Source organism: Mandrillus leucophaeus, unplaced genomic scaffold (genome assembly GCF_000951045.1).
Source record: "Mandrillus leucophaeus isolate KB7577 unplaced genomic scaffold, Mleu.le_1.0 Scaffold901, whole genome shotgun sequence".
Taxonomy (NCBI): domain Eukaryota; kingdom Metazoa; phylum Chordata; class Mammalia; order Primates; family Cercopithecidae; genus Mandrillus; species Mandrillus leucophaeus.
Window position 1 is genome coordinate 105,918 of NW_012109820.1, and position 12,532 is coordinate 118,449.

The window sequence follows — 12,532 nt, forward strand, 5'->3', positions numbered from 1 at the left end:
TGCATGCGTCACATACTTCTCGTGCTATGGTTTTCAGCTCCATCAGGTCATTTAAGGACTTCTCTACACTGTTTATTCTATTTAACCCTTTGTCTACTCTTTTTTCAAGGTTTTTCACTTCTTTGCGATGGGTTCAAACATCCTCCTTTAGCTCAGAGAAGTTTGTTATTACCGATCATCTGAAGCCTTCTTCTCTCGACTGTCAAAGTATTTCTCCATCCAGTTTTGTTCCATTGCTGGCGAGGAGCTGAGTTCCTTTGGAGGAAAAGGGCACTCTGATTTTCAGAATTTTCAGCTTTTCCACTCTGGTTTCTCCCCATCTTTGTGGTTTTATCTACCTTTGGTCTTTGATGATGGTGACGTACAGACGGGGTTTTGGTGTGGATGTCCTTTCTGTTTGTTAGTTTTCCTTTTAACAGTCAGGACCCTCAGCTGCAGGTCTGTCAGAGTTTGCTGGAGGTCAACTCCAGACCCTGTCTGCTTGGGTATCACCATTGGAGGCTGCAGAAGAGCAAATGTTGCTGCCTGTTCCTTCCTCTGGAAGCTTCATCTCGGAGGGGCACCTGGCCTTACGAGGTGTCAGTCGCCCCCCTACTGGGAGATGCCTCCAAGTTAGGCTACTTGGGGGTCAAGGACCCACTTGAGGAGGCAGTCTGTCCATTCTCAGATCTCACACTCCGTGCCAGGAGAACCACTACTCTCTTCAAAGCTGTCAGACAGGGACGTTTAAATCTGCAGAAGTTTCTGCTGCCTTTTGTTCAGCTGTGCCCTGCCCCTAGAGGTGGCGTCTACAGAGGCAGGCAGGCCTCCTTGAGCTGAGGTGGGCTCCACCCAGTCCGAGCTTCCCAGCTGCTTTGTTTACCTACTCAAGCCTCAGCAATGGTGGAATGTTGGATGCCCCTTCCCCAGCCTCCCTCTTCGATCTCAGACTGCTGTGCTAGCAGTGAGCGAGGCTCCATGGGTGTGGGACCCTCCGAACCAGGCGCGGGATATAATCACTTGGTGTGCCTTTTGCTAAGGTCATTGGAAGAGCGATGTATTAGGGTGAGAGTGTCCCAATTTTTCAGGTGCTGTCATGGCTTCCCTTTACTAGGAAAGGGAATTCCCCAATTAGGTGGGTGAGGCCATGCCCTGCTCTGCTCCGTGGGCTGCACCCACTTGTCTGGCAAGTCCCAGTGAGATGAACCTGGTACCTCAGTTGGAAATGTAGAAATCACTCATCTTCTGCGTTGTTAATGCTGGGAGCTGCAGACTGGAGCTGTTCCTATTCGGCCGTCTTGGCGCCACCCCTCGACCTTTTTATTAACTTGAACAATTCTTCTTTAGCCTGTTGGAAAAGCGATGTATTAGGGTGGGAGTGTCCCGATTTTCCAGGTGCTGTCTGTCACGGCTTCCCTTTGCTAGGAAAGGGAATTCCCTGATCCCTTGGCTTCCCAGGTAAGGCGATTCCCTGCCCTGCTCCGTGGGCTGCACCCACTTGTCTGGCAAGCCCCAGTGAGATGAACCCGGTACCTCAGTTGGAAATGTAGAAATCACCTGCCTTCTGTGTTGTTCACGCTGGTTGCTGCAGACTGGAGCTGTTCCTACTTGGCCATCTTGGCGCCACCCCTCGACCTTTTTATTAACTTGAACAACTCTTCTTTTGTCTACCTCAGAAAGCACGCATTCCTGGAAAGGAATGTGTTTCAGAAGCAAGGAGAAAGCCAAAAGGAGAGAACTTTTGCTTGCCAGTATATTCCAATAAAAACCACACCTCCTCCCTGTAGGTAGACATGTTGGGTCACATCTCTGTATCACTAGTTCCACATATCTGGGGAGGCCTCGGAATCATGGCAGGAGATGAAAGGCTCTTCTTACATGGTGGTGGCAAGAGAAAATGAGCACACATCTCTCTCTTAACAGCAGTCATCAGTGCTCTGACTCACACTAATGGATAATGGAGGAAGTTCACATTAGTACCTGGACTCATCCTGCTGTTATTTTGGTCACAGTGCTTTTCCTACCTCCTGAACCCAGACCTCAGAAAGACACTGTCAATGTTGGGATATGTAAGGTCTGCACATTTTCGCAATGTGCTTTCTTATGACTGTGGAATAAGTGATATTCACTGTCTGATGCAATCCTCCCACATGCTACAGAAACCATGGTAGCAGAACTCCAGAGGCATCTCCCCTGCAGCGTTACAACTTCCTGGGGGAAGAGTTCAGTTCATGAATGTGTCGTAATTTCTGTGAAGGGTATCTAAAGTCCTTAAAAACATCCATGAATGAACCCTTTCAACAGTACTTGGAAGGAAATCAGGGACTTCACCATTAAAACTGAGCCAACACAGTAATGAAATTCAATGACCACCACAGGAGACATATGAATGCCTCAGGGCAGAACAAAGGCCAGCAGAATCAGCCAACAGCGGTTACTTCCATAAAATGCATTTACCTGAATAGGAACTTGAATGGTTTTCAAGGAATGACAGTCCCCTTCCAGAAAGAGTCATGTGTTCGTTATTCATCCAGTAACACTAAGAATCTAAATTTAAATTTTAGGTTAGTTTGGGATTGGTGCTGGAGTTTAGGGAATAATCATATCAGGGCTGGATTATTCTAGTTAGTGATGATCTGAGGAAACATTGCATTTCTTCAGATGGAAGAAGGGAGCACCGGCAGCTTGCCTTTTCTGAAAGCTTTGATTACAGAAGTATAGGTCCCTGATGCTTAAAGGGACCTTACAGCATGTCTGATTCAACTGCCTTTTATAGGTGAAGAACTGATTCCTGTTAACCTGATAACATAGAAATTGCCTGCCCTATTTTGTGAAGAGCATCCTACTCTAGAAGTAGGAAATAATGGAGTCGGAACCTAGGCACTAAATTATAGTTGTTATATTATTAGGACTAAGTGTGTATGTCCACAGGACAGACAGAAATGGATGCTCTGGACCCCATCCACTTGCTTTCTATTTATTCCTGTGCCATTTTCTCATACAAAGTGGATGGCTTCTTTAAGTTTCCTTTGGGGAATGTGTAAGTGCCTACAGGTCTTTGTGCTCACATTAAAATATATTTTTTTGTTTTTACTTTTTGGAAAAATAAAGTCTGCTCAGAGACGACTCAATTTCTTCATTTAAAAAATGAGATAAGACACACTATTTTTAGATGGTATTTGTGACTTTCCAAATGGACAATGTAAAGTACTTTCAAAAACAGTGCTTTGTAAAAGAAACACGTTATTCTATTTACTTTATGTACACGTTCCATTTATTTCTTCAGCAAATATTTATGAAGCACTTACTAGCATGATCACAATTTCAGTTAAATAGTTGAGTACAGTAGTCCCCCCTTTTATCCATGGGTTCATTTTCCACATTATTCATTTTAATTATTAGTTATTGTTAATATTTCATTGTGCCTAATTTATAAATTGAACTTTATCATATGTATGTACAGGTAAAAATATAACACACATACATAGGTTTCAGTACTATCCATGGTTTCAATCATCCACTGGGGGTCTTAGAACATATACCCTTGGAATAAAGTGAACTACTGTAATTAATTTCTTACTGCCTGTATCAGTCACTAGAATTCTAACTTTCTGGGAAAAGGTATTTCTTCTCTTTTGTTCTCTAATGCTCAGCACCCTGCGTGGCTGGCATTTAAAAGACTAACAAATATTTGTTGAATGGATGGATGAATGCATGAATGAAAAACCAAATGAATAATGAAAACATAAGAGTATAATACACTTTAACACGTACTATATTGGGCTTGCATAGTACTATGGAAATTTATAGAAGGAGCATTTAAAGCCAGCCTTGACGGGGCTAATCTCCGGAAGAGCAATTAATCTTTTCAAAATCCGACTCTTGCAGGATACAGTCCCCCACTGGCCTGCCACTAGTTTAAAACGAATTATTTTCTGTGAAACATCAAGATCGTGCCAATATTAGGGCATCAATAAGATTGGTTGAATGAGTCAAAGGCCTGCGCGGACAAGTCCAATTAGAACACCTCTGGCTAAAAGCCAGAATGAATGAAAGGGTTCATTCCTTGGTGTAGACGCAGAACTGGGACTGAAAATCTGCTCCAAGCCTCCACGTAGACTTTGGCTCCACCTGCAGCAGCGGCGCCCTAGTCACGTGACCCGGGCCAGCCCTCCCTGGGCGCCTGGGCCAGCCTGCGCCTGCGCAGTACTCCGAGACAGCGGACCCGTGTCAGTGACAGCTTCCGGTTTGGTTTCTCCGCCTTCTGCTTGGCTAGAGCTATTGGGGCTCGGCGGCGGCCGCAGTGGGGTGGAGGGGGCAGGGCGTGGTGAGGTACGGTGAGTGCCGTAGTGGGGTTCCCCGGAGCCATGGCCTGCTCCATTGTCCAGTTCTGCTACTTCCAGGACCTCCAGGCCGCCCGGGACTTCCTCTTTCCTCACCTGCGGGAGGAGATCCCCAGCGGCGCCTTGCGGAGGGACCCCAGTAAGTGCCTCTCTCCTCGCCGTTCCTTCCCCCGTCACCCGCGGCCTCTGCTCGGCGGGTTCGGGTCTCCTACTCGCTCTGCGCCTCCTGCCTCTGCCCTCTGGACCCCCAGTTCTCCCCGTGCCTCCCCTCTGTTCCGGGATGACCCCCTGCCCACCTCGTCCTGAAGCCCCATTTGTGTTGTCTTTCTCTCGACCCAGCTATTCTTCTCAGCCCCTCTGATCCCTGGCCCAAAACTGCCTCTCGTTTCCTCTCGCCTCTGCCTATCACCACTTCCTCCCTCCCCCCTCCCCCCACATTCCTAGCTTTCTCTCTGAGTATCTTCTCCGTCTCCCATCTTCAGCCTGGGGTCGTCCCTTGTTTCATGTTGCCTGCTCCGTGATCGCATCCTCCCCGTTCCTTGCCACATGTCAGCGCTCCACTCTGGTATTGCCCCAGCGCCCACTCTTCCATCCCAGGGACTGTGGCCTTCTGCCACCTCCCGTTCCGAAAGTGTTGATCATCCCCCCACACTCTCCCTTCTTTCGTCCGCGTTTCCCCCATTCAGATTTTGAGAACAAATGGCTGACTGACAAATGAGTGACTCTTAAGGTGGTAAGAGTCTCTCAAAGAAGGAAAATAACCTGTCGGGAAGTGAACGAGAATCTACATTAGAAACTAAAATTACAGTGACATAGCCAAGAAAGGTTAATTTGCTTTATTGGGATGAGAAGCCTTCCACCTATTTTTATCATCAAAGTGTTAAATAAGCCTTTCCCCACGTAGTATAAAGTTCCAAGGCTGGTTTCTTAGATACTACATAGGCTCTCAGAATTTCCTACATTTCATCTTTTGAAAGGGTGTGCCTTGTGTATTATTTTATTTTATTTTATTTTTGCATTTCCAACATGAAGCACATTTGGCTTTGTAGTACAGCGTTCTCACTCTGTGCTATGCCGGAACGGTGATATAAGGCCCACTAAGCTCTTCTCCCTTTAAAAAAAAATTAGAAGATATCAAATCAAACCCATCTGTGAATGATTACATACTCTGTGCCAGTCATTGGTGCTACAAACCAAATAAGGTTGGTGGACCCTGCGTCTAGGAACTTATGGTTTACAGACAAATCACTAACTTCCATTCAATGTGATTGAGATAGATGTGAGGCATTTTCTTCAAGTGGTGATACTTAAGCCTACCTTTGAAGTACTAGTTAGAGGAGTAAAGGAGCGGTAATAGCATGTGCAGAGGAAGGACTGAAATGGCATGGTATTTAGAGAACTAAGAAAAGCTGAGTGGCTAGAGAGGAGAATGGGAGAGGAAGAATTGGGGCAATGAGGCAGTAATAGTGATAAGGAGCTAGCCCATGAGAAGCCTTGTGAAAGTTGTGGCGATTCTCTGAAAGTTTAAGTAGAGAAATGACATTGTCAGATTTGTACTTAATGTAATCAACAACGTTTGTTGAAGACCCGTAATGTGCTCTGGTAGCAAAGTGGAGGAGAGATTGGAAGAAGGGAAATGGATCAGGAAGCTCTTCAAGTAATCCAAGCAAGAAATGATATGAGCTTGAATTAAGAACCTTAGCAGGATGAAGATGAAGGACTAGATTAGAAAGACAAAGGAGTTAGAATCTGCAGGACCTTCTGAAGGTCTGGTGATGGGCATTGTAACTAGTAAGTGAGGGGGAGTTTAGGAAGTCTTTGGCTTGTGGTTTGGACAAGTGTATATAATAAGAGAATAAAGGATACAGATTTTCAACCTTTCGCATTTTAAATGTTTACAGTATGTCCAAGTAAGGACATCTGGTTGAACACCAGATATAGATAGTCTAAACAGTAGGGAGTACTGGGCCAGAAACGTTAATTGGGGAGCTAACAGCAAAAACTGTAAATTCAGTCTCAAGGATTATGTATGTTGTGAAATGCACTGAGTACTAAAGCTGTAAACTTAGAGGAGCACTGGTGTTTAAAAGTCAAGTAGAGGTTACTGGGAAGAAGACTGAGAAGGAGTAAAAGAAAGAGGAAAATCAGGTGAGAGTAAGGCCCTTGGAGCTGAGGAAGGCGAGAACTTGATGAAGGTGAGGAATAGTCAGCAGTTTTGCAAATGCAGCAGAGGTCAGGTAAGAAAAGGATAGAAAAGTGCTCATTGGTTTTGGGAAGGTGGAAGTAACTTGGACCTTAGGACAGTTTCAGTAGGATAGTGGAGGCAGAAAGCATATTTATAGAATAAGGGGTTAAAAAGTGAAGTATACTATTTCAAGGAGCTTGGCTGTGAAGGATAGCAGATGCAGGATTGTAGATAGGGAATGTAGAAAAAAGGAACAGATTTTCTTTATCCCTCTACCACTCTCCTGGTCTAGGCCATGATCTTTTCTCAACCTGGGCTATGATATGATATGTGTCTTCTTCTAGCAGATCTTCCTGCTTTCGCTCTTGGTTTCCCATAATAATTCTCAACAGTAGGTAGAGTGAGCTTTTAAGACATAATTTAGATCACAACATTGCCTTTTTTCTTTTCTTTTTTTTTTGGTATGAGGTCTCACTATGTTGCCCAAGCTGGAGTGCGGTGGCATGATCTTGACTCACTGCAACCTCCACCTCCCGGGTTCAAGCAATTCTTCTGCCTCAGCCTCCCAAGTAGCTGGGACTACAGGCATGCGCCACCATGCCCGGCTAATATTTGTATTTTTAGTAGAGATGGGGTTTCACTATGTTGGCTAGGCTGGTCTTGAACTCCTGACCTTGTGATCCACCTGCCTCAGCCTCCCAAAGTGCTGGGATTACAGTCATGAGCCACCGCACCCAGCCTAACATTGCCCTGTTTATAACCCTGTATGGTTTTTGATTGCACTTAACATAAAATCCAAAGTTCTTAAATGGGGTATAAGGCCCTTGAGACTCTGCTTCCTGCCATTTCTTGGACCTTATACACCTCTCCCCTCATTTCTTATGCTTCAGACACTCTTTTTTGTTGTTAAACCAGCCAACCACATTTGTGGTTGAGGTTTTTGCCCTCACTGTTGTCTATGCCTTGGATGCTTTTTGCAGATCTTTGCATGCTAGTTGCATCTTGTCATTCAAGTCTCAGCTCAGATGTCAACTCAGGGCAGCCTTTTCTGACCACCTGATCTAAAGTAGTCAATACAACCCCCTTGTTCCCACTTGTTATTGTCCGTCATATCATCCTGTTTATTTTCATCATTATATCTATACTGTCCAGTATGGTAACCTGTAGGCACATGTGTTTATTGAGCCTTTGAAATGTGGCCAGTGCAACTGAGGAACTGAATTTTTTAAATTCAAGTTAATTTTAATTAATTTAAATTTAAGTAGCCAAATGTGGCTAATGGCTATAATATAGTATGGCACAATTATAGGTGCTAAAACTCAGGTACATACAGATTGAATATGTGTCCAACTTACACAGGCAGTTGGGGATATAAATATACCCCAAACATCTAGATTAATTTGCACTATACCTATAGATTTACAAATACGGTTTAATGTACTACTCTTCTAAATCAAATTCTTGAGTTTGTGTATGTTGATATTATTGTGGCTATGATCAATTCATGTGGAAAATGAACAGAATGGACCTCTTCACCAGTGAGGCCCTTTGCAAAACCTGTACAGATGATCTCACACTTATGATGGTTTGGCTTCCAATTTTTTAGCTTTACAGTAATGTGAAAGCAATGTGTACTTTATAGAAACCATACTTCAAGTTTTGCACCTCGATCTTTTCCAGAGCTAGTGATACAATGGGTAAGATACTCTTTTGTGATGCTGGGTAGCAGCAGCAAATATGAGAGACTGTACTCTACAGTGTACAGTATTCAAGAAATTACATGAGGTATTTTCAACACTTCCTTATAAAATAGAGTTTGTGTTAGAAGATTTTGCCCAACTATAGGCTAATGTAAGTGTTCTGAGCACTTTTAAGATAGGCTAGGCCAAGCCGTAATATAAAGAGTTTTGAACGTAAACTTTTGTACAGTGAAATTTTACAGATAAAAAATGAAATTAGCAGAGCAGGTAAATGGGACCTGACTTAAACTGCTGATGGTATTTGCCTTTGCTTTTCTTCACTTTATTTATTAATGTTATAAATGTTTATTGGGAAGCAGAAATCATGAGATCATCTTAAATTTTTTTAGCTGATATAGTTTTAATTTCTTAACCCAGCTCATCTCTAGAGGATATGTAAAAACATAAAACACCCCAATTACTTGTGAATTATAGAGGTGTATCAGTTGGTTTAAAAGTACTTTTATTGGGCTGAGCTCTTGGAAGACTGAGGTCCTAGGGTTACAGGCATCATGGACCAATCTAAAGAAAACTACATTTCAGGGCCTGTTAAGGCTACATGTCCAGTTGGAGGTCCAAAACATGTTCTCGTGACTCAGCAATTTCCTTGTCAGAATCCATTACCTGCAAATAGTGGCCAGGCTCAGTGGGTCTTGTGTCCTTCAAATTCTTCCCAGCGTGTTCCTTTGCAAGCACAAAAGCTTGTCTCCAGTCACAAGCCAGTTCAGAATCAGAAGCAGAAGCAATTGCAGGCAACCAGTGTACCTCATCCTGTCTCCAGGCCACTGAATAACACCTAAAAGAGCAAGCAGCCCCCGCTGTCGGCACCTGAAAATAATCCTGAGGAGGAACTGGCATCAAAACAGGAAAATGAAGAATCAAAAAAGAGGCAATGGGCTTTGGAAGACTTTGAAATTGGTCACCTTCCGGGTAAAGGAAAGTTTGGTAATGTTTATTTGGCAAGAGAAAAACAAAGCAAGCTTATTCTGGCTCTTAAAGTGTTATTTAAAGTTCAGCTGGAGAAAGCAGGATTGGAGCATCAACTCAGAAGAGAAGTAGAAATACAGTCCTACCTTCAACATCCTGATATAATCAGACTGTATGGTTATTTCCATGATGCCACCAGAGTCTACCTAATTCTGGAATATACACCACTTAAAACAGTCAATAGAGAACTTCAGAAACTTTCGAAGTTTGATGAGCAGAGAACTGCTACTTATATCACAGAATTGGCAAATGCCCTGTCTTACTGTCATTCAAAGACAGTTATTCATAGAGACATTAAGGCAGAGAACTTACTTCTTGGATCAGCTGGATAGCTTAACATTGCAAATTTTGGGTGGTCAGTACATGCTCCATCTTCCGGGAGGACCACTCTCTGTGGCACCGTGGACTACCTGCCCCCCGAAATGATTGAAGGTCAGATGCATGATGAGAAGGTGGATCTCTGGAGCCTTGGAGTTCTTTGCTATGAATTTTTAGTTGGGAAGCCTCCTTTTAAGGCAGACACATACCAAGAGACCTACAAAAGAATATCATCAGTTGAGAATTCACATTCCCTGACTTTGTAACAGAGGGAGCCAGGGACCTCATTTCAAGACTGTTGAAGTATAATCCCAGCCAGAGGCTAGTGCTCAGAGAAGTACTTGAATACCCCTGGATCACAGCAAATTCATCAAAACCATCAAATTGCCAAAACAAAGAATCAACTAGCAAACATTCTTAGGAATCGTGCGGGGGGAGAAATCCTTGAGCCAGTGCTGCCGTATAACCTGTCAGGAACATGCTACCGAGATGTATTTTACCATTGACTGCTGCCCTCAATCTAGAACACTACAAGAAATATTTGTTTTACTGAGCAGGTGTGCCTTGACCTCCCTACTCAGAAAGCTCCACATCAATAAACATGACACTCTGAAGTGAAGGTAGCCACGAGAATTGTGTTAACTGGTTCATAACCTGGAGGCAAGGTTCGACTGCAGCCACCCCATCAGCCTGTGCCAGGCATGGTGTCCTCCCAGGAGGCAAATCCAGAGTCTGGCTGTGGTGAAAGTGACCACTTTGCCCTGACTCAATCGGCTAAGGAGCTGTCCAATAACCTTCCAAGTACCTGAGTGTGTAACTTATTGGGTTTACCAAACCTAGTAAAACTGCTGGAATGAGTATGTGATTCTTTTTAAGTATGAAAATAAAGATATTTGTACAGAAAAAAAAATTACTTTTATTTTAATGTGGACAGCTGCTAGAGATACAGTGCTACTACTCTCTTCTATATTTGAATTATCAAGGTATGACTTTATGTTACTTTGTATGTTTAATTACAAAAGAAGACTGTCCTCTATAGCTTTAAAAGATGCTGAGCCCTACCCTTTCCCAATGTTTGCATTAATGACAACTGTTAATAATTGTTTTTATACGGTGGTGGGTGCATGTAGTCCCAGCTACTCGGGAGGATGAGGCAGGAGAATGGCATGAACCCAGGAGGTGGAGCTTGCAGTGAGCCAAGAACGCACCACTGCACTCCAGCCTGGGCGACAGAGCGAGACTCCGTCTCAAAAAAAACAAAAAACAAAAACAAAAAACAGAAAACAAAAAAGAATTGTTTTTATAAAGTAAATACTATCTACTTAAGACATGAAGTCTGGTCTTACTGCTTTGTGACTTTTTTGTTTGTTTTGTTTTTGTTTTTTGGAGCCAGGGCCTCACTCTGTTGCCCAGGCCAGAGTGCAGCGGCGTGATCATAGTTCACTGCAACCTCAAACTCCTGGATTCAAGGGATCCTCCCACCTCAGTCTCCTGTTTTACTAGGACTGCAAGTATGCACCACCATGCCCAGAAAATTTTTTCAGTTTTTATTGAGATGAGGTCTTACTGTGTTGCCCAAGCTGGTCTTGAACTCCTAGGCTTAAGTGATCCTCCCACCTGGACTCCCAAACTGCTGGAATTATAGGCATGAGCCACCCTCCCTGGTTTATTACTTTGAAATTGCAGGGATGGGTAGAGTATAGGTACCCACTTTATGGGTCCCCAGTTAACCTACAGTGACGTAATTTCCAATGACTAGACCAGAACTTTCTGAAATTTACAGTTGAGTTGGGCAAACATATAAATAAATAAATAAATAAATAAATAAATACATAAATACATAAATACATGAACAGAGAGGGAGAGCCAGAATAGTTGGAGATAATTTGGGTATTATAATATTGTAGATTTCTTGATTTACCTAATAGTAAAATAATTTCTTGTTGACATACTAAAAATGTAGAACAACTCTCTTTCTTGCCTCTTTTACCAACCAGAATATAAAGCAAGTAGGGAATTATGTTGAAATAATCAATTCATGTTTTTAAGCAATCTCTGAGAAAAATGTGCTTTATTTAGGATAACCTAAAATCATAGAATCACTTTACATAATGGAATATCACAAAGGATATGAAATACTCTATTTTCTATATGTAGTAAAAATATTTTCTCTAGTTTGAGATCATACTAGGAGAGAAAATAATCTGAAAATAGAACATTTGTAGAAATTTAAGAAAATATATAGAGTTATTGGGTTTTTTTAAAATTGGAAGAGGATCATACAGATAAAATTTTACCAGTGAGGAAATTGAGATTTGAGTGTTCTTCAATTTCTTCATTCAGCTAATATTTATTGAGCATCCACTATGTTCTAAGCACAAAATTAGTTAAAAGGTAAATAAAATAAGTCCCTCAAGCAATTTTCAGCTAATAAAAGAAGATACATATGTGAAACAATTGTCAGGGGTGTTATGCTATGATATGGCACACGATGGGGGAGAAGGAGTGTTGGTCTAGTCTATCCAGGAAACCCAGAAAGTCTTCATATAGGAGGTGATATTTTCACATTAATAGTTTAAAGGTGTCCATCAGATGGAGAGAAGATAGACAACAGATGTGAAACAGTATGGGATTCAGAAAGCTGCAAATAGTAAATTGTGGTGGGAGGGTGGGATATGATAAGAGATAAAATTGAAGAGGTTGGTGAAGGAGTTTAGATTTTATTCAGTAGCAGGGTCTTTAGATTGAAGTAAGAGTACCTTGGGATCGTGGAAATTTTTAAAGGTTGCTTGGGAACAGATGATTTTAAGTAAATCATTTTCCACATGCACCTGTGAAAGTGCCTACTGTCCCACCCCACCTTCTACCACTTTACCTCTGACACGTTTGTAGTCTTATTATAGTAAGTTACTTCAAGGTGTAAAAAAACCTTCCCATTTAATCAAAGTGCTGTGAATTCCTCCATTCATTTTATTACGGGT

At 42.5% G+C, this 12,532-nt stretch overlaps 1 protein-coding gene and 1 pseudogene across 2 annotated transcripts in view; both read left to right on the forward strand.

The window, feature by feature from the left end:
• The first annotated feature begins 4,160 nt into the window (after positions 1 to 4,160).
• The window catches only part of RAB3GAP2 (RAB3 GTPase activating protein subunit 2 (non-catalytic)), a 133,426-nt gene continuing 125,054 nt past the window's right edge, over positions 4,161 to 12,532 (forward strand). The window contains exon 1 of the mRNA XM_011969738.1: positions 4,161 to 4,461. Coding sequence (XP_011825128.1) covers positions 4,347 to 4,461 — 115 coding nt within the window. The 5' untranslated portion in view covers positions 4,161 to 4,346. The remainder of the gene's footprint in view (positions 4,462 to 12,532) is intronic.
• LOC105531753 lies at positions 8,759 to 10,260 on the forward strand (annotated as a pseudogene). Its single transcript, XR_001004851.1, has one exon. The product of XR_001004851.1 is annotated as an aurora kinase A pseudogene (transcript).